This window comes from Silene latifolia, chromosome 1 (genome assembly GCF_048544455.1).
Source record: "Silene latifolia isolate original U9 population chromosome 1, ASM4854445v1, whole genome shotgun sequence".
Taxonomy (NCBI): Eukaryota; Viridiplantae; Streptophyta; class Magnoliopsida; order Caryophyllales; family Caryophyllaceae; genus Silene; species Silene latifolia.
In genome coordinates, this window is record NC_133526.1 from 198,100,205 (window position 1) to 198,122,200 (window position 21,996).

The 21,996-nt window shown below is 35.8% G+C and overlaps 2 protein-coding genes across 2 annotated transcripts; both read left to right on the top strand.

Moving 5' to 3' along the window:
- The first annotated feature begins 5,870 nt into the window (after positions 1–5,870).
- On the top strand, positions 5,871–13,799 carry LOC141616978 (neutral ceramidase 2-like). Its single transcript, XM_074434149.1, has 10 exons — positions 5,871–6,131; positions 7,389–7,774; positions 8,079–8,287; positions 9,137–9,490; positions 10,266–10,530; positions 10,638–10,908; positions 11,192–11,317; positions 11,704–11,767; positions 12,016–12,182; positions 12,946–13,799. Exons 2-10 carry the CDS (start codon positions 7,431–7,433, stop codon positions 13,492–13,494), a joined length of 2,349 nt encoding a protein of 782 aa, XP_074290250.1. The 5' UTR covers positions 5,871–6,131; positions 7,389–7,430; the 3' UTR covers positions 13,495–13,799.
- Positions 13,800–14,298: 499 nt separating this feature from the next.
- LOC141616935 (cytosolic enolase 3) lies at positions 14,299–20,960 on the top strand. Its single transcript, XM_074434105.1, has 13 exons — positions 14,299–14,531; positions 15,324–15,478; positions 16,133–16,307; positions 16,922–16,993; positions 17,075–17,191; positions 17,366–17,446; positions 18,039–18,115; positions 18,194–18,297; positions 18,550–18,648; positions 18,756–18,841; positions 19,215–19,301; positions 19,872–20,069; positions 20,578–20,960. The coding sequence occupies exons 1-13, from the start codon at positions 14,427–14,429 to the stop codon at positions 20,644–20,646; spliced, it is 1,425 nt and encodes a 474-aa protein (XP_074290206.1). The 5' UTR covers positions 14,299–14,426; the 3' UTR covers positions 20,647–20,960.
- Positions 20,961–21,996: the final 1,036 nt, after the last annotated feature.

Genomic DNA, 21,996 nt, shown 5'->3' on the forward strand with positions numbered 1-21,996 from the left:
TAGATATAATGAATATATTATGATATAAAAAATAAAGTGGAAATCGTTGTAGGGAACTACTCGGGAAAGAGTTAAGAACATGAACAAGAAAATCAAAAAATACAAAACTAAAGGTTTTACTAATGGTAGTCTCCTGACACAATACAAAACTAAAGATTTTACTAATGGTTGTCTTCTGAATGCAGTAATAGAGCGTTAATGAGTCGTTATATGTACGATTTAGAGATCCTTATCTAATGATCGAGACTAAGTGGTTTTATATTCAAAGAAAAATATTATGTATACAATAGTAGCTTTTTTAAGAAGAGACGTGTATTTCTTGGTATGTTATATCTTTCACATTGAAAAATAATGTAGGCATGATGAACATACTACGTCTAAATAATTAAATTATGTATCTCACATTGAAATAATAGTATACGGTAGGGTGATTCTATAAATATAAATAGGAGGCATCCTTGAAACTTATGTATTAACCCAAAAATTTTTGATATAAAAGATATGTACTTTTTAGTATGTTATATGTCCCACATTGAAAAATAATGTAGGTGTAATGAATATATTATGTATAAATAATAGAACTGTCCCATATATATACATTTTCTATATTATATTAAAGTGATGTTTATAATTTTGATATACAAACTTTATATTTCATTTGACAAAAAAGTATCGTATGAAAATTATATAATTAGATTGTGAGAAAAAAAATGCTATCATTAGAGTGTAGATTGTATTGTATTGTATTTTCTCATTATTAAATCGAGTTGATGTCAAAGTAGGTGCAAAAAAAAATGGTGTACTTAGTATGTTATTTGCCCTACATTGAAAAGTAATGTAAGTCTGGTGAATATACTATGTATAAATATTAGAATTGTCCCACATCGGAAGATTATCATAAGGCAGGGTGATCTTATGATTATAAATAGAAGTCATAACCCAAAATCTTTTGATTCTCTTAAGTATTGTTAGAGAGAGCTCTTAAAAGAGTTTGTATTACTGTCTCTACAATAATGATTTCTAACCTAAGTTAATCTTTGGAAAATCTTTTAGTTATTATAATATATATACTCTGTATTTTTTTATTTTATATTCAAGTGATGTTTCTAATTTTTATATAAAAACTTTTACATTTCATTTGGCAAAATAATGTCGGTAAAAAAATTATGAAAATAATATTATTAGATTCATGGTAAGAAATGCTATCATTAGAGTATATATAGATTTCATATAATTTGCACATATTAAAGATGGTGTATTTCATAGTATGTTATATGTCCCACATTGAAAAATAATATAAGTGTGATAAATATACTACATATAAAAAATAGAATTTTCCCACATCGAAATATAGCATAAGGTGGGTGGTTCTATGATTATAAATAGGAGGCATCCTTGGAACTTAGACATCAACCCAAAATCTTTTGAGTCTCTTAAGTATTATCTTGGAGAACTCTTAAAAGTTCATATCATTATATTTTCTACCTATAGATTTTATATGTCTCATATTGAAAAATAATGTAGGTGTGGTAAATATACTATGTTTAAATAATATAATTAGAATTGTGTTAAAAAATATTCTATCATTAGAGTATAGGTTCCTATCATTTGCACATATTTTAATTATGATAAAAAAAAATAGAAAACAAACGTCCATGGTAGCATGTGTAATCTATCAAAGAGGTTACCATGAGAAATTTCCAATATTATAATGATATAGTTAATTAAATTTTAATTTAAAAGAGAGAGATATCCATACCAATCAAACAATAAAGGGGGTATTATTTTTTAATTGTTATTTTATTGTCACACCATCAAACTTAACGTCCATTTAACAGCCTTTACATTAGGGGGTACCATGGGAAAAAAAAGGAACCTCAAGGGTACCATAGACAGATTCTTAAAAGTAGGGGTAACATAGAAAATCTGACAAAATTAAGGGGTACCACGGGAAATTTCCGTATCTAAATTATGTTAAAATTTGTTTGAAGAAAAACAACGTACAAATATTAATGGAGAGTACTTGATCATATTATTAAATTTAAATATAACTATTAGATATAATGAGTAGCAATTGTCTGTATTCGGTATTCGAGATCTGGTTGGATGTCGAACTAAGTGAAAAAAAGATGGTGTAATTCTGAGTATGTTATTTGTCCCACATTGAAAAACAATGTAGGTTTGATGAATATATATTACGTATAAATAGTAGAATTGTCTCACATCAGAAAAAAATCCAAGTTTGGTGAATATATTACTTATAAATAGTAGAATTGTCCCACATCGAAAGATTAGTATAAGGTGGGGTGATTATATGATTATAAATCAGAGTTAACCCACGTATATATTAATCTTTTATTTTTTTTGAAAGAGATATTTTAATAATATGTAAACAAATCATTAGACATAGAAGGTAAACATTAAACCCTTATAACGTAACAAATCATTAGACATATAATGTAAACATTAAACCCTTATAACGTTTTTTTTTTTTGCATTATAAATAAGTTAATTACCCCGTTGCAACGCACGGACATTCAAACTAGTATGTTATATAAGTATACGACAACAACATTATATAAGTATATTTTTATAAAATGGATTTAAATAAAGTAAAGAATCAATAAAAAAATCAATTTAAAAGTAAAATATATTTATTGAATATAAAATGGTTTAAATATTATACTTTGTGTTATATGCTCAAGTGGAATGATATTTGACTCGTTTGATTGTTGAGACACATAACTCCGTTTTAACGGAGACAAAACTCTTCTACAAAGAGTAAAGAAATATTTTCTACACTCTTATACGAACATAAATAAAAACTACACAATATTATGATCGAAATAATAAAGGCCAACAAAAAATTAGACATTAAGCCCAAATCCCCAACCAAACTTAATTAGCCTAAAGTAAAATTGAACGCCTCTTACGGTTCAATATGTAATTCCCACCCACTCATACTAAACCTAATAAAACCTCACCAAAAAAACCTAAACCTAGTAATTAATCTCATTCTCAGACCATGTTCGTTTTAATTTGAAACTTATAGGATCTCGAATCGAATCGAACTTATAAGATCTCGAATCGAATCGAATCGAACTTATAAGATCTGAACTGAACTTATAGGATCTGAACTTAACTGAACTTATAGGATCTGAACTTAACTGAACTTATAAGATCTGAACTAAACTTATAGGATCTGAACTGAACAGAACTGAACTTATAGGATCTGAACTGAACTTAAATGAAGTGAGTATAGGATCTGAACTGAACTTATAGGATCTCGAATCGAATCGAACTTATAGGATCGAATCGAACTTATAGGATCGAATCGAATCGAAATTATAAGATCTCGAATCGAATCGAACTTATATGATCTCGAATCGAACTTATAGGATCTCGAATCGAATCGAATCGAACTAATAGGATCTGAAGTTAACTTAAATTAAGTGACTTTAAGTCCAAAAGAACATGGCCTCGCTCTTAAACGCCTCACACCCCTCCTCTCAATTAATTTTTTATTTTTAATTTCATCAAACTCTCCCTTCCTTATTCCCCTAAATTTTGCCTCATACCCAAAAATTCGTCTGTTGTCCTATTAATAGTTGTTATACTCCATCATCTACAATCAATATATCAAAATTAACTTTCTATAATCCCTACTACATGCAAATTATGGATTTGAATAAATGATCATAAGAAACTTCATGTAAGTATGATCCGAATTTTTTATTTGGGTTTTTTTTATATTGCTAGAATTTATTTTAAAGTTAATATTTTTTCGATTTTAAATTATCTCGTATCAATATTTTCTTTACGAAAATTTTCCGATCTAATATATTGGTTATGTTTTAATATACTAATTATTATTATATCAGTATATTAAATAATTTAAGTTATATAAAGTTTGTTATTATTTTTATAATTATTTGTAATTTTGTAATTTTTTAATACACCCTTATCAAGGAGCCAGTCGTACATTATATGGTATTGTATATTTGTATTGATATTGAATTTAAATATTAATTAATTGGTACATTTTCATAGTTATGGAATTGTACAGTTTGTTTTGAGGAAAGAGAGTAATTAAATCAGTATATTGAACGTGGGTTTTTAAGAAAGAAAAAAAAAAGCAAACTCAACTCCTAAAATTAAGGGACCAATAGGAAGTCATAAAAGAACTCATCTTTTATACTATGTAGATTACTCCCTCCTATTCTCCATTTTGTTCCTTTTTGTTATGAACACAATATTTTAGGAGGAGAATAAAGTATGAATTGTGTGAGTTGGGTGGGGTTTAGTGATAGGAGAGATGAATGAATAAATAAGAATTAAATAAGAAATTATGAGTTGAGTGGGTTTGGTGATATGAGAGAGGAATGAATAAATAAGAATTAAATAAAGAATTGTGAGTTGAGTGGGGTTTGGTGATAGGAGAGAGAAATGAATAAAATAAGAGTAAAAGTTTTCCAAAAAAATGAAAGAGGAAGAAAACCTGAATAATCCGTTTAAGAAAATAGGGAATAAAATGGTGAATATGAGGGAGTATATCGGATGGTATTTTGGTAATATACGATTATCCTTAATCAATCTATTAAATCATGCCCAAAACCTTTTTCCGGGTTGCTCCGACGGAAGGCTTCGTCCCCAAATTCTGATCCAAAAGGCACCTTGCAATAAAATTAGTGAACTGTTTTGGGACAAGGGTTAAAGAAGTATTTGTGGTGTGTCATTGGAGCGGCTGGTTATTGGAAATGGTAAGCCTAGGTTGTTCACGGATTTTCGCCCACCAACATAATACTGGTTGTTGTGTATAAAAGTTGGTGGTTGGATAAGTATGAGAGTAAAAATTACTCGGATGTAGTATATCCAATGTATAATCATTTTTTCCTTTAAACACAGGTTAAGTCTAGGTTGTTCACGGATTTTTTTCCTTATTAACGTGATCCATTCCTAAAATAGTCACATTCACTATGTGATGCTTGTAGGTTAAACATTTTTCCGTTTAAGTGGACAATTAGAACATAGTGAGGAGGTCAACTGGTCAAGTGCATAACATGTAAAGGAAAAAGGTTGAAGATTTTAGAGCATAACCAGAAGGTCACCTCCATAACATGCTAGTAGCTTGCGGTTCTTGGAAACTTCCGTTTCCTTAGCGACAAATCCCATTGCATATGTAATTCCTCCAATACGTGGAAATGTTGTATTCTCCATTTCAAACTCGTACATATAGTACATGGACCACTATATTAATGAGACAACCATTGGTTATTAGATAAAAATTAAAGAATGGGAATAGGAAAGTGGGATAGTCGCATAAGTAACCTGGGCGGAGCATATGAAATTATGAAGTACTGTATTAGATACACATTGATATTAGTTTCAAGCTACTTTTATCAAACGAGTTAGTGTAATACCGATTTTTAACCACGAGTTTAGATGTCCGATACTCGTTCGCGAGGAACAACTTTTTGAATAATTCAGTTACCTTTTTGAAAAACTACAACACCGAGAAAACTACTCATTGTTATTAACATTAAGCAATAGATGCCACTAGACTTGGCAAAATTGACCAAACTCTAGTGAACTGTAGTCCTGTACCGATACCTAAACTAAGAAGCTGGAATTGACTCGTAATCCTAATTGACCCGACCTAATATGATAGACCCCAAATGTTTATCATAGCTACACATGATTATTATTCTTACATAAATTGATAATAATTGACCAAAAACTAATACAAACCTAAATTGATCTGCCGACTTAACCGATCTAATGTGAGTTCTTGCAAATTCAGAATAAATCGGTTCCAAACGACTCAACTCGCATCTAACCCGATTAACACGTTGACCAGATTTAGCCACAGCAGTTTACAGCTAAAAAAAAAAAAAAAAAAAAAATCTCCCAAGTCCCACCTCCATCAAGCTACTTCAAACTTCAAAGCTACTCATCCCACTCAATTACACTACAAAGTTGTACTCATTCTTCAATTGAAATTTCTTCCTCTCTTCCTTAATCAATTCATCAAAATTAAAACACAAGCCATTTCCCAATTTCTCTCCCTCTTTTCCTCCTCATTTTAATCCGTTTTCATTTTACAAGTATTCTCTTCCCTCTCTCTTGTTGAGGTAATATTTTGCAAAATTTTAGCTGTATTTTTATTTTTTTGCTATGTTTTTATTCGATTTATTATGCTTAATTTCTGTTTTATTGCTTAATAATTTTGATCATATTGGTTAGCAAGTTTTACAATTATAAGTTCATGTACTAATTTCGAGTCAATTAGTTTTGGAGCTTTAGTTTGGTTTTGTTAAGCATAGTGGTGATGAAGTCGCACATTGTACGACTCATTATAAGCCATCAGTCCACTTGGATTATTCGACTCGGGTTTGGATTGATACGTTCCCAGACGTAACACTATATTGGACTTTGTATCTTCCGATCTCGTAATCCCCTGTGTATCCACTCATTTGTTTACCTTTGTTTACCTTTGATTAAAAGAGCTCTCGCAAATAATATAAAAGGTAAATAAATTACTGAGACGGAAATAGTAGTACTTGATTAAATTAGATTGCATCGGAATTATACACTGTTTTTGTTCAGATTGATTTAATTTAGCTGTTAAGTGTATGGATTATAGTTGAACAGATCTAGTTTTTGTCTAGAAGTTTATGGAATACGTCTACGTAATTATTACAGTTGATATTGACGAGGTTTTAGCTTAGTGGTTGAGATGAAGGTCATGGTCATGTAGACGATAGGTTGCAGGGTGGGAATTTCCGAGTCAAAATCCTCTCCATTTCCTAAAAAGAAATGGAGAGTCCATTTCCTATCAACGGACTAGATTGGATTCTATCAACATCGAACGGTTTACGATTTATGCATAGAAATAAAGGGTTAATTGGGAATTTCCCATTTTGCCGAAAAACATAAGCAGTATACCTAATATGGCGTATAATTCAGTGACATGCAATTGGATGATGTTGACTTGCCACACTTCTTTTATAGAAATATACATTCGTAATTTTTGGTTATAACTTACTTTGCACTCATGGAAATTGTATTTTTCACGATTTACTTGGCACTGTTCTCACGTTTGGGGATGCTTGTTACGGAGTATAATTCAATGATTGTAATTGGATGATGTTGACTCGCCACACTTGCTTATCGTCCAACTTACATTGCAATCATAAAACCAATGTGTTTTTCCCGATTTACTTTGGCATTGTTCTCACGTTTGGGAATGCTTGATACGGGGTAATATATTGGAAATGTGGAGGAAAATGATAGGTTGTCTACTATTTGGATTGAGACATAAATGTAAATCTTATGTTAGTGGAATTTCTGACGGTTTATACTGCCTTTCTTTCCCGTAATTTATGTAGGCTGATGTGGAGACCTGTATACAGAAGTCTCAGTGCTGCACAATGAAGTTGGTTTGTGTCTGTCGTCGTCCTGTGTGGGGAATGTGTGGAGTTATGTGGTTCTGGGTATCATGTATAATGCTTATTTTGGGAGGAAGGGAAGTAACCTCGACTTCCAATTACTTGGTTGGGCTAGGAAGCTATGACATTACAGGACCAGCTGCTGATGTGAATATGATGGGTTATGCCAATACAGAACAAATTGCGTCGGGGCTCCATTTTAGGCTGCGTGCACGTACTTTTATAGTCGCTGAGCCACAAGGAAATCGAGTAGTTTTTGTGAATCTCGATGCTTGCATGGCCTCACAACTCGTTACAATTAAGGTGCTTGAACGGTTGAAGGCGAGGTAAATTTTCTCTGAATTATTATTTTGACAGATCTATCGAAAAATTGCACCTATCTAAATATGCTTTGGAATATTTGCTGAGTAGTAAACTATGATCTTCGTGAATTGTTGACCATTTAGATGCTAGGTTTGCATTGCAATGTTTGTAAGAAAAAATTAGGAGCATTGTACTGAACTCATCAAAATTAACGACTTAAACATTTGCTCATTGATTGGCCAATAGCTCGTTATTGGTTTGCAATTACATATGAATTAGGCGTACACACATTTAATATCTATTAACAGGAAATGATCCTGTATGCAGGTATGGAAACTTGTACACTGAAAATAATGTTGCTATTAGTGGAATCCATACTCATGCTGGTCCCGGAGGTTATCTGCAATATGTTGTATATATCGTCACATCTCTTGGATTTGTACGCCAATCATTTGATGCTCTTGTTGATGGCATTGAGCAAAGTATTATATTAGCTCATGGAAATGTGAGACCAGGTTCCATTTTTGTGAACAAAGGTGAGGAAAGTTGTCACTTGCGTAGGCTTCTTCTTTGCTTTAGCTCCGTGTCTATGATAGTGCTTGCTGATGTTACTGATCAGGCCAGGTTTCTGCTGATTCCAAAATATAATATAGCTAGCACTCTACCCCCTCCTCTTACGATGGGTCACTGTCTGCCGCTGTTAGTCGCAACAGTTTAGATACTGTTGACATGTGTGGCATTAGGTTTTCTGGCTGAGCAAAGTAATACAGTACATGCCATGAGACAAGGTTTAATCACCACTTTTTGGGGGACGAAGATGGCTGGGAGGCGTGATAAATGTTTTTAGGATTTCTATTTGAGTATTAGCTGATCCGTTATTTCTCTAACATATTCATTCACTGGTGAATTGATAAAATTTCTAGGTTTCATCTTTGGAGTAACTGAGAAAACATGATAAATTCATAATTATGGTTATTTCCTTTTTAAGGCCATCACAATGGGTCAGATAATTTACTTTTATAATGCTGTGACACTACTATTGATTTGATCCGCATACAAGGCTTTATACTGTTTTATGATGTTAGCAATTTCATATTATTTCAGTGGCCCCAACGAATCGCAAAGCCTAAAAAACTTAAAAGTTGCAGCAAGAATTTTAAATTTTCTTGCATTTGCTTCCTGTTTGTTAACGTCTCAGAGTACATCTCAGGACAAAGAGTCCATGTGAACGTAAAATTTGTGAGCTTATTTATTATGATGGCAGCGCCCACCCCATTTTTCTTCTTGATCCGTTTTTCTGCTTTTATTATTTTTGTCAGTTGCTTTATTGAGGTGACATATTTCTGTCTACATTTTCTCACATGCTTTCACGCTACATTGAACAGGAGAACTTCTTGATGCGAGTATCAGTCGCAGTCCTAGTGCCTACTTAAATAATCCATTTGAAGAACGCAGCAAGTACAAGTATAATGTTGACAAGGATATGACTCTTTTGAAGTTTGTAGATGATAAGTGGGGCCCAGTTGGCAGCTTTAACTGGTTTGCTACCCATGGGACTTCCATGAGCCGTACAAATGCTCTGATAAGTGGGGATAACAAAGGCGCTGCTGCAAGATTTATGGAAGATTGGCATGATGGCAGGAATGGCGGGAATGCTTATTCTGATGAACCTCATACAGAATCTACAGAAATAATTCCTAGACGAATTTCTAATATCATCCCGGAATATCATGAAAAGCGTAAGTACAATATTTATCTGAATGTTTCCAGAGAATTATTTTCGTTGGACTGCCAAGATAATTTTAGATGAACATTTACAGCTTGTTTGGATATGCTTTTAGGAGCGACAGGGAGGGGCGAGGGATGGAGGAGAAGGAAAAGGAGGGAAGGGGAGAGAAGGGGAAATGCGGTAGGAAAGTTTTCCCTCCATATATTTCTCATGTTGGAGGGGTTTTATTTACGCTTGCAGGGAGGAAAATGGATCCTCTAAGGTTATTTACTAACCAAATGAGGGAAATTGTATCCCTCCCTCTCCCTTTCTTTTCCTCCATCCAAACAAGCCCTTAGGGTGTGTGTGGATACAAAAAAAAAGGAGGGAGGGAGGGAGGGAGAAGAGGGATGGACCGAGGGGGGATGGAGCACATGGGTTTCTTCTCCAAGTTTGTAGGAAGGGGAAATGGAGCAACAATACTCCGTTGAGATGAGTTTCGAGTGATTGTGTTCACTGGCATGGAAGGATGCTGCTTTTTGATTTTCCTCGTCTTTTTTTTTTCTTGTGTATGTGCTCCATGTGTGAAATTTTACGCAGTTTTGTTTGGTTGTGGAAACTATGTAATAAGTTCTCATATTACGGGTATTGTCCTGTGCTCTGTGTCCTCACCAATCTACATCGTAAGTAGTATATCCGATTTTGTCGATCTTTTGTGCCAATAACGTGCCGTTATCAAATTGCAACCATAAGTTAGCTGTGAAGGAGGAGCTCCAGTTGATTGCCTTGATGTTTCTCTAATGCAGAAAATGAGTTGTTGGAGCTTGCTGCTTCTTTCGTTTCTTCTTCCAGGAGAGATGTTACAAAGTTCTTGAGCATGTCTTCACGGGTCAGAAGTTCTCTTAGGCAGGGTGACAAGCCTAAGTTTGTGGCTGCATTTTGTCAGTCAAACTGTGGTGATGTTAGTCCCAACGTTCTTGGTGCATTTTGCATTGACACAGGGCTTCCTTGTGACTTCAACCACAGCACATGTGGTGGGAAGAACGAACTTTGCTATGGACGAGGACCTGGGTATGCGGCACTGTATATCTTTATGATGATATTTTGCAAAATGGCTTTATAAACTTTCTGATGCTCATGCAAACTTTCGAGTCTTGATTGAATTTTTTTCATTCTAGTTACCCAGATGAATTTGAAAGCACTCGCATTATAGGGGAGAGACAGTTTAGGAAGGCTGCGGATCTTTTTAACACAGCTTCCGAACAAATAAAGGGGAAAATTGATTCTCGTCATGCTTACGTGGACTTTTCCAATCTTGAAGTCACCATCTCTAAACAAGGAGGTGGCACTGAAGAAGTGAAAACGTGTCCTGCTGCAATGGGATTTGCCTTTGCTGCAGGTACAACCGATGGACCTGGAGCTTTCGACTTTAAGCAGGGTGATGACCAGGTAACTAAAGACATATATTTTGACTTCAAGCAAAAATGACCACTCATTGAATTGGTCGCGCTTCTGTTAATTGTGAAGTAGCACTCATTTGATGCAAATCTCGGCAAAATTTTATTGTGGTTCGTCAGGAAATGGCCTCTGCCTCTCCTTCTCCCTGTTATTACACAGGGGTAACCCCGCCATTTGCGGAGTCCATGAGACTTTTTGTTGTATTTTAAGTGCAAAAACTTAGTTAATGCTTGCATGACCAGTATATCACTATTTCATGATGCTTGGTGTGTAGGGAAATCCATTCTGGAGACTGGTTCGTAATGTATTGAAGACACCAGGCAAAGAGCAGGTTGAATGCCAAAAACCGAAACCTATTCTACTTGATACTGGTGAAATGAAGGTGCCATATGATTGGGCGGTGAGTTGTAGTCTTAATGGACTTGTTATTTATGGTATATGAACCTGTATCAGTGGGAAACATGAGTAGACCATTGGGTAAGAAATCCGGCCTTTTCAGCTTGAGTTAACCAATATCGAAGCCATACCCGATAAATGCGGAACTGAATAAGTGAATAACCATTGCCTGTAGTTCAAACTTCAATGCAAAATGTGAAAATAAATAGAAATAGTTGATAAGATAACGCGTGCAAAACTAAAACCTAAATTTGACCAACTTGCTTTTATATATCAAGATTACCATGTTTAATGGTGTCGCATCAAAATTCTGATGCTTCACGAGTCACGCCTTTGTGTTCAGCATTACCTTTTCCTTTCTTTGCTTGACATAAGTTTATTCTTATGCAGCCTGCAATACTTCCTGTCCAGATCTTGCGCATTGGGCAATTGGTAATCCTCAGTGTACCTTCAGGTGTGGCTCATCTAGGTTATTTACATTTTTGCCACTAAGAATCCGATGTCTTTTACTATTTCCGTGGAGCAAAATACTGAATACTCTTAGCTTTGAAAATGATGGATATATCAAAATGGCTAATGTTAGTGGCTCTGTGCCTGTTATATTGTGAAGTCTTATCCGGTTGCTGACTGTCAGAGAACCGAGATAATGTTGTCATTAAGGTTTCTTGCTAAATTCTTCTGACTATTCTCCATTTCCTTCAGAATTCACAACAATGGCTGGTAGGCGTCTGCGGGATGCTGTGAAGACGGTTCTTACTAGTGCACCCGATGGAGAATTCAATGGGGTTCATGTTGTCCTAGCAGGCTTGACGAATGCTTACTCTCAGTATGTCACCACTCATGAGGAGTATGAGATCCAAAGATATGAGGTCAGTTTGTGAATCCCAGATCATATATTCTGATATTGGTGTGGTTTTCTTATTAACCTTCACATGATGTCCAACTCTAATTTATTGTATGTTAATGAATACGTTGACTTCTAGCCATTAACAGCTGTAGTCGATGCAATACAGGCTTACAACTTGAGTTCAATAGTTACGTACAACTTTAGCAATCTACTTTATTGTATGTCGCCCAATTTACTATTGCAACTCTGGTTTATGGTTTGTTTTGATTACATCCCAAGCATCTGTTGTGATTTCAACTCTTTATTTATTGCATGGAACTACTGAACTCATAGCTGTATGCCTATATTGCATCGACTACTGCGCATTAACATAAGCAAATGTCAATTTTTTTTATTAGTTTACTAAAATTGTACTCCATAGTTACGCTGGATATAAGATTGGGGCTAGATTATGTTTTTTTTTTTGTCGTCGTTGTTTGATGATCTCAAGGGTACCCTCTGATTTGCTAATGTAAATATGTAATCATACTCAAAGCGGAAGTTAAATATTGAGTCTTTATGAGACGGTCTCACGTGATATAAAACCAAATAGGAAGTACGTATCTATTACTCATTTGATCATATGGTTAGGAGTTGGGACTGTCTCATATATGTTTTCTGAAGCGGCAATTGGTTGTGCAATATAATTGTTTTTTCAACCCATTTGCGTCTTTAGGAGAGCTGCTTTTATCAAATGTCTTGGATTGACGATCTATTTTGGATTTGGTCCGCGTCATATTTTACAGGGTGCGTCTACTTTGTATGGTCCACACACACTAAGCGCATACATTCAAGAATTCCGAAAGCTAGCCAAAGGTCTCGTCCAGAGTAAGAGTGTTGATCCTGGCCCACAACCCCCAGATCTCCTGAACAAGCAAATCGGTTTTCTTCCTCCTGTCATAGTTGACATGGCCCCACTCGGTTCAAACTTTGGAGATTGCTACAGAGATGTCCCAAATAACACTACCTTTAAGAAAGCCGATATGGTGAGTGTGTCTTTTTGGTCAGCCTGCCCGAGGAACGACCTCATGACCGAAGGCACATTTGCTTTGGTGGAGATGCTTCACGGGAAGGACACTTGGGAACCTATGTATGATGATGACGACTTTTGTCTCCGGTTCAAGTGGTCTAGACCTTTCAAATTAAGCACTAGAAGCCAGGCCACAATCGAGTGGAGGATCCCGCAAGCTGCACAGCCAGGCGTGTATAGAATACGACATTTCGGTGCTTCAAAGGGGCTTTTTGGGTCAGTTCATCACTTTGAGGGTACATCTAGTGCATTTGTGGTAGCATGATGGGCTCCTAGTTTGTACATGCATGTATTTGCCTCGGATCATGATTTGTACTCCCTCTATCTCAATCATTTGTTCACCATTAATTAAAATACTCCTCACAAAGATTAAAAAAGTAAACAAATGAACGGGATGGAGGAAGTAATTAGCAAAATGTCCGATGTTTGAAACTTGAGACTAGCTATATTGTTTGAAGTTTATCTACATCACTTGCTTCTTGGTACTCGTATATTACCGTGAAATTAGAATTTTTATGTACTTAGTACTCGTATATTACCGTGAAATGAAAATTTTGAGTTCTTGTCCAACCTTTTTAAGGTCCTCCACTAATACGACCATTCCAAAAAAAAGAGGTGTTAAACATGTTAAATAATGAAAACGGAGAAAATACATGTATTCATGTGTAGACTAACTCTATTTATAAACACAAAATTTATATCGATGGTATACATATATAAGTAAAGGATTATACAATTTGAATATACTCACTATTATCACTCATTCAAATCCAACATTTGAACTCGATAAAACAAATACAGGGTTCAAATTGTGAAAATTAAAGCGAATACTTTTGCTCCGTATTGGTTAACGTATTAATCTTAACGATAAGACTTCTCCTAAATTGTAAATGATCTTTTTGTTTTGATGACAAGGATATTTAATCGCTACCTGTTTACCTTATGCGCACCGTGTAAACCCGTAACTCCGTAAACATACGTGATAACCTGCAAACCTCTACTAGATACGCCGCCCTCGAAGTGATAACCGGCCCGTTTTGGCAATGTCCCCTTCTCCAATCAACCCAGCATCCAAACCAACACCATGCCAAACTAAATACTCTTCAAACTAAACAAACCAAACTTGACTAAAATCTCTCGTAAAATTCAAAGATTCACGAATTCCTCATTTTTCATAGCTAATTCAAAGAAAAAAAAATGTCGGTTCAAGAGTATCTAGATAAGTATTTGTTAGCTCGGAAAATTGAAGATGCCGTCAACGCAGCTGTTCGTGCTAAAACTACTGATCCAGTTCTCTTCATCGTAATCTCTCTCTCTCTCTCTTCGTACTTTTGATTTTCGATTTTTTCTGATTGAATTGAGTTTTGATAGTGTAGTTTTTCGATGTTGAATGTTGGATTATGTATTGAAATTGATATGTTAGGCGAATTGTAGGAGAAATACGGCGAAATCAGTGATAATGATAGCGTAATTGTTTGATTTGAGTGAAATATTTAGGTTTGAGATTGAAGTTTGGATTATGCTTTGAAAATTGATAGGTTGCGAAATCGGTGATAATGTAGGTTCGACAGTGAAGATTGGATTATGTATCGGAAAATTGATATGTTAGGCGAATTGTAGGAGGAAATCGGCGAAAACAGTGATAATGATATCATATATGTTTGATTTGAGTAATTTTTTTAGGTTCGACTATTGAATGTTGAATTGTGTCTGGAAATTTAACAGGTTAGACGAATCGTAGGAGAAAATTGGCGAAATCAGTGATAATGACAGTATAGTTGTTTGATCTGAGTAAAATATTCGAGTTCGACGTTGGAATGTATATTTTGCTTTGAAAATTGATATGTGAGGCGAATCGTAGGAGAAAATTGGCGAAATCAGTGATAATGATAGCATAGTTGCCTGATTTGTGTAAAATATTTAGGTTTGACACTGAAGGTTGAATTATGTTTGGAAAATTGACGTGTTAGGTGAATTGAGGGGGAAATCGGCAAAATCAGTGATAATGATAGCATAGTTTGATACTTTGATTTGTGTGAAGTAGTTAGGTTCGACATTGAAATGTTAACTATGTTTGGAGAACTGATATCTTAGGCGAATCATATGAGAAAATCGGTGAAGTCAGTGATAACGAAGGTGAAGGCAAGACAGATTCTAGATAGCCGAGGAATTCCAACTGTTGAGGTCGAGTTAACAACAAACAAAGACACTTTTCGTGCTTCTGCTCCTAGCGGACCTTCTTCTAAATTGTATGTATCTCTTTTCGACCTTTTGATTTTGTTATGATGTTTAGGTTGTATTTGGTTTAGTTGATTGTTGTAGCTTATTGAAACTAGTGACTGTTGAGGAGCTTGTGGAGAGTCGTGTGTTTTGAAATGTGTGAATTGTGAGGTGCTGGTAATGCCATAAGCAATTCATCGGTTTTATTTTGCTCGTTTTGATGGTAATTGTTTTGTTGAAATGTACGAGTGATAAGGTGCTTTGTTGAGAACTTGGTTACTTTATTAGGGAACAATTTCACTGATTCTCACCTGTCATTCCCCCGCCCTTTCTTACTATATGAAAGAAATCGAACAGTTCAAATGGCTTTCTCTAGAAACACCTCATTAATGCTATCAGTTTTTCTTTCAGGTAAACAATGGCGGCAGCCTACTTTAAATTTTATATGGGAAGATATTTGCCATGATAATAATGTTATTGTTGGTGATAAACTGATAACTGATAACATTGCTTACTTTTGCGATTTTACCTTCTGGCTCAACACTCCCAGCAAGATACTTCATGTGTGTTATTTATTTGTTGCGATCCCTTAATTCAACATGTCTATCTTTCTAGTTAATAGTTCATGCCTATATTGAAATCCAGTACCCTGCTCTCAAATTTGTAATTCTGCTTTCCCGTAGATTTGAAGCTATTGAGTTACGTGATGGAGATAAAGGAATGTACCTGGGAAACAGTGTCACGAAAGCTGTGAGAAATATAAATGAGAAAATATCTGAAGCTTTGATTGGATTGGACCCAACTCTTCAGTCACAAATTGATGAGGTCATGATCGATTTGGATAAAACAGAGAAGAAGGTAGTTATCTCATCTTGCTATAATCTATTGACATGGCAGTAGTTGTAATAACAACAACATTATGTCAATGCCATAGGTGGCACATAAGGGGGTTGGATGTACGCAACATCTCTTTTTGGGTTGAGGAAACAATGGTTTTTTTGTTTTGTTTTGTAAGCCATGATGAAGACTGCATCTTCAGACTACTATCTTCCAATACAGCAAACAAAAACAGTCTCGTGAGCCATTTTCTTTCATTCCATCATGTTTAAAGCCAAATAATATGATGGAATACAACAAAATGTCTCACTAAACTCTATATCTTGTACTCTGTAGCAGCCATTGGTCAATGCAACTTTCATTAGGGGTCATTGGGACACGTACATCTTATCCAATTTTCTCGTCATAGGTGAGGAGCCTTTGAGATGGTTGGGTAATGTTGATGATGTTATACTCTAAAGCCAAAGAATCGTTAATGTTTGGATCCCTTGAAAATGGAAAATTGAAATGCGAATGAATAGTGATACCTGTGAAAAAAGTAATTGTGTGCTTGCATGGGGATACTTTTACTGCTCTTAACTTCTGATTTCTGATAATACACGATACAATTTTTCTAAGTCCTGAGTCTGTTTCAGGGAGAACTTGGTGCCAATGCCATGTTGGCTGTTTCAATGGCTGCTTGCAAAGCTGGAGCTGCAGAGAAAGAGGCAAGGTTTCTATTAACCCTTGAATCTGATAGATCTCTGATTGTGAAATTTCGTCATTCCTGACCAGGATATGTATTCTAGGTTCCACTTTACAAGCACATTGCTGATCTTTCTGGTGGCAGCAATTCAATCATTCCTGTTCCTTCCTTCACTGTTATAAGTGGTGGTAATCTTGCTGGAAATAATCTGGCTATTCAGGTATAACGAGTGCTTTATTTGATTTCTTTTAGCATGTAGTTAGACAGTTAGTTGACACTTATAAGCCTACGTTTTGACTTTAAGTTGTGGAGTAGCTTGGCTAAAAACAGAAGTTATGGAATAGCTGAGTCTGCAGCTGTGTTATTCATTTGATATTTCATCCTGCTCTTTCAGGAAATTATGATCCTTCCTGTCGGTGCAAAAACATTTGAGGAGGCCGTGCAAATGGGATCTGAAACTTATCATCACCTAAAGGTAATTTCTTGTGATTACCGAACCTCCTTTTTCCAGTGGCCCTCATTTTGTTTGGATACAAAAGTTTGAGAGAAGGGGAGGAAAAAGGGATGAAGGGGCTGGGAAGTGAGGGAAGAGGGAATGGATTAATGTTATTATCCTTTCAAATATTTCCTATGTTGTAAGGATCTTAATGTGCCTAGTATAAGGGACCGAGGGATCCATTTGCCCTTCCGTTACATTTCCGTTCAACTCATTTTTGATAACCCAACAATTTTTTTCTCTCCTTTTCCCTCCCCACTCTTTCCCTAATGGAGAGAAGTTGTTCACCGAGGTTAAAGTAAGGAACGATAGTCCTATCTCATGAAGCGCCTCTGATACTAGTGGTATGGTTGTTTGCTGGTGACTATTATGTTAGTCGTAGGGATGGATTTTACTGAGTTAAGTTGCCTCCCCCAGATTCCTTTTGGCGATCTAAGAGGACAATGGCCCTCACTTCTCTATGCTCTTGGACTCTTTGTTTTAATGTTTTTGCCACGACTCTTTTGCTATCAATTAGTCTTTTATTTGTTTTATTTGCAAATTTTTTGATCTCATATTTGTAAATGGGCAGGCTGTTATTACAGAAAAGTATGGCGTGCATGGATGTAATGTTGGGGAAGATGGGGGCTTAGCTCCAAACACTTCAAGGCACGTATTTGCTCTTGTGGTTGCTCCTTTTCATCATTGCTCAAATATTTGACCCTGACATACTTGATGATAATGCAGTGTTCAAGAAGCCTTGGATTTGGTTATGGAGGCTATTGGTAGAACCGGACATAACGAAAAAATAAAAATTGCCATTGGTGTCGCAGCATCTGAGTTTTGTATAGGTAATATTCTGTGTTTTTGCGGAATGGTAAATCTCATGAAGTGACTGATGCAGTTCTGTTAAGCACTATTATTTGGTGGTGCTTTTTTTAACACTTCAGAACACATGAATATGAAAGCTCTGCTCTACAACCACCACAACATTGCCCCCGTGCCTCAAGGGATCCCGCAAACTGCGAGGTGGCGAGGGGGCTCCATTTCCAGTTCTAATTCTGTACTTATTGTTGACCAAAGGTACTATTTATGATATTCAGGTACTAAGTATGACTTAGATTTCAAGACGCCAAATAAGTCGGGCCAAAATTTCAAGTCTGGAGAGGACTTGATGGAGATGTATCAACAGCTTTGCACTGGTAAGCTGTTTTTTTTTTTGTTAAATAATTCTGTCCTCCCTTGCGAACCATTTGCTAAATTATTTAGAGCAGCCTTTTTAGTGTTATTGCACATTTGGCTCTTGCAGACTACCCTATTGTGTCAATTGAGGATCCATTTGACAAAGAGGATTGGGAACACACAAAAATTTTCTCGGGACTACAGAAATGCCAGGTTCATTTTATTTTTCCACATCAATATTCAATAGAAATACCTCCATGGCTCCACCCCACTATGTTCATCAGTTCATGCATAAATGTCCAACTGTGCATTCATTTCATGAAATAAAAGATTCTACTATACAGTATGTGGTCATAGAGTCACTTGTTTTTGAGAGAAGTGAACGACTACCTGTAATATGTTGCAAACTAATAATTACATTTTCATTTTAAATTGATTGTATATTTGTATGTTGGATACAATGATTCTCCCTATGTGATGGCTTGCTTGTCACAAACTTTGTGGGTCAATACTCTACCCAGAGTCTTTTGCTGCTCTTTTCTATTTTCTTCATCCCTCCTTGATTAGTCGCATGTGACCTGTGCAGGTTGTTGGTGATGGTTTACTTATGTCTAATCCAAAACGTATTGAGAAGGCGATTCAAGAGTCCACTTGTAATGCTCTTCTTCTCAAGGTATTAATGTTGTCTAGATATTCTGTAAGATTGGGAACCGAGAATTCATTTCTTCTCTTTCGGACGAACTTATTGAACTATTTCATCTTTGTTTCCTCTATTGTCATATATTTAAGACATATTCCAAGGATAAGAAGATTAGTTACCACTTTGGATTAAACATCCGCAAATGAGGCTAGAGCACGGCCTCATTATAATTAGCTAATTCTCAAGTAGTCTTAGTCCCTCTACATTTTGCGGACTTGATGGATCCATCTTTTTTTTTTTTTTTTTTGTGTTCACATAATGTGGCTAATTAGTGATCTTTGCGCAAGGATTTGCTGGACTATTTACTTCCTCTTGTTCTGTCATTTCTTGTTTTTCCTTTTAATTCACCCGATTCACATCAGTTATAGGGAATGATGTTTCTCTCAACTTCCCACTCGTATTGATCCTCGTTATCATGTTAACAACTCGTCTTAGTCCCCACACTGGCCAAATTTGACAGTGCATATTCCTGCGACTAGTTGATCAGTTGGCTGACAATTGGAAACCTATAAAGTTAATTCACGAGAAGGTTCTATTTTTCAGATAGATCAGATTGGGACAGTCACAGAAGCCATTGAGGCAGTCAAGATGGCTAAAAAAGCTCAGTGGGGTGTCCTGGTTTCCCATCGAAGTGGTGAAACTGAGGACACTTTCATTGCTGATTTATCTGTGGGCCTTTCTACGGGACAGATCAAAGCTGGAGCACCTTGCAGGGGAGAGCGCTTGTGCAAATACAATCAGGTTCATATTCATTATCTATTTAGTAATTTCTTCATTAGATCTACGTCGAGTCTCCTTTATGACCGTCTTGTAATAACTTATTGCGAGACAATGTCACTATTGAAACTGATCTACTGCAGTTGCCTACTAATCATCTATTATATAAAAGGCGTGACTAACTAAAAGGGTCATTGACTCATTGTCGATGATAAAAAGATTACTAACGATATGAAAAAGAATTAAAGAATCATTAACTAAAAGGGTCACTCATGGTATTAAAAGAGAACTATTGAGATATATAAGGTCATTTTTGATTTGCAAGTACCGAGTAAAGCGGTACCATGAGACAACAACACTGCCCTAGTGCCTCAATAGCGACCACAAATGGAGGGTAAGAGGGGACAGATATACGTAGCCTTACCCTTTTGTTAGCTACACAAAGAGTGTGTTTCCGAAAATAAACTTGGGCAACAAGCTATTATTTCGGTTATATTGCGGGATGAATCTAAATGATTTAATTATCTTGCAGTTGCTTCGTATTGAAGAAGAACTAGGGGAGCAAGGCAATTACGCGGGTGAAGGATGGAGGGTTTTATGAACATATAGATCCAGCCTGGTTTTTTGATAGCTTTTGTATCTAGAATTGATTGATTTTGAGGGTTTACATTACAGTACAGTCTATTTTTCGTTCAAGAGTTGTGCTGGTTTTAATGACTTCTCAGCTGTTAATTTGTTGATTTTGTTTCGCCATTCCGGTTTTATATCGTGAATCGCTTGTAAAGTTCGACAGATGCTGTGTGCACTATGCTATTTTGGTGGTGTAAAAGTGCCGCTGGAGTCTAGAACAGTACAATTGTTAAGGGGAAGGCGATTCAGACCACGACTTTCTTCGCAGGCTTTTAGTCTACTACTATCCTGAGATTTTATCTGTAAAACCAAATTGGTTGGCCCAAATATTCATTGAAAAATATTTTATACGAGAATCTGTGATTATAGAAAATGCATGCTTGCTTGGAGTTCCATGTGAGCCGCAAGTTTCTACGTTTAAGGGAGTATGAACGATTGTTTTATTAGATTTGGACGCATAAGGGCATAAAAGTTGTTTAAATTAGCCTGGTTTTATGGCACATATTACGGGGACACGAGTCCTGATTTCATGGCACAATTTACTTCATTAGCCTGGTTTTACACACAAATTTGTGGATTTATATACCCTTGTATGTTATCGGGACGGGACGGGACGGGTGCAGGGGAAGGGTACCCACACCCACCAATTTAAATGCATACATGCCGCACCGGCTCTACTACTAGCGGCGAACAATATTTTTGTGAACCCACACCCGCCGTGGATAGAAAATAAAAACTATACCTGCTCCATCACCTTGCGGGTATCCATTTACCCGTCCAACACCTGACAAATACTCATTTATTAGCCTATTATTTAAACGAGTATGAATCCTCTTCATTTCTTGTTTTTTCCATTTTCTCTAATAGAGCAATATTTAATCATTATCGACTCTCAACCTCTTCATTAAACTGACCGTTAGATCGTTTCAGGATGGAATCTAGACCATTGATAGGAAATAGAAGGAAATGGAGAGAAGCCCATAAAAGAGGATCCGAAATCCCAATTGAATTTAAACCTTACAATCACATATATATACATATTCGTTATCAAACGAGTACCATTTGAAAACCCACTAACACCCACGACAAGGGTAATCACCGGTATCCCCAATTTAAAATAAAAAAAATAAAAATAGATGCACATTAAAGTCATATTATGATTAATGTTTCAATTGGTTTCACTATAGACGGATATATATGTCTAAAGTGGAAGACGGTCAAATATGCTTAAAGTGGTGACATTTTTGGGCCCCACCGTGTAACTTGTTGCTTGTCTTATGCTTAAAGTGAATGAATATTTGGGCCGTCTATAAGTATAGAC

Coding starts and splice junctions, on each gene's coding strand:
- LOC141616935 (XM_074434105.1), top strand. CDS start 14,427: ATGTCGGTTCAAGAGTATCTAGATAAGTATTTGTTAGCTCGGAAAATT. Junction 14,532..15,323: donor CTGATCCAGTTCTCTTCATC/GTAATCTCTCTC, acceptor CTGATATCTTAG/GCGAATCATATGAGAAAATC. Junction 18,298..18,549: donor AGCATCTGAGTTTTGTATAG/GTAATATTCTGT, acceptor TATGATATTCAG/GTACTAAGTATGACTTAGAT.
- LOC141616978 (XM_074434149.1), top strand. CDS start 7,431: ATGAAGTTGGTTTGTGTCTGTCGTCGTCCTGTGTGGGGAATGTGTGGA. Junction 7,775..8,078: donor CTTGAACGGTTGAAGGCGAG/GTAAATTTTCTC, acceptor TCCTGTATGCAG/GTATGGAAACTTGTACACTG. Junction 8,288..9,136: donor TTCCATTTTTGTGAACAAAG/GTGAGGAAAGTT, acceptor TACATTGAACAG/GAGAACTTCTTGATGCGAGT.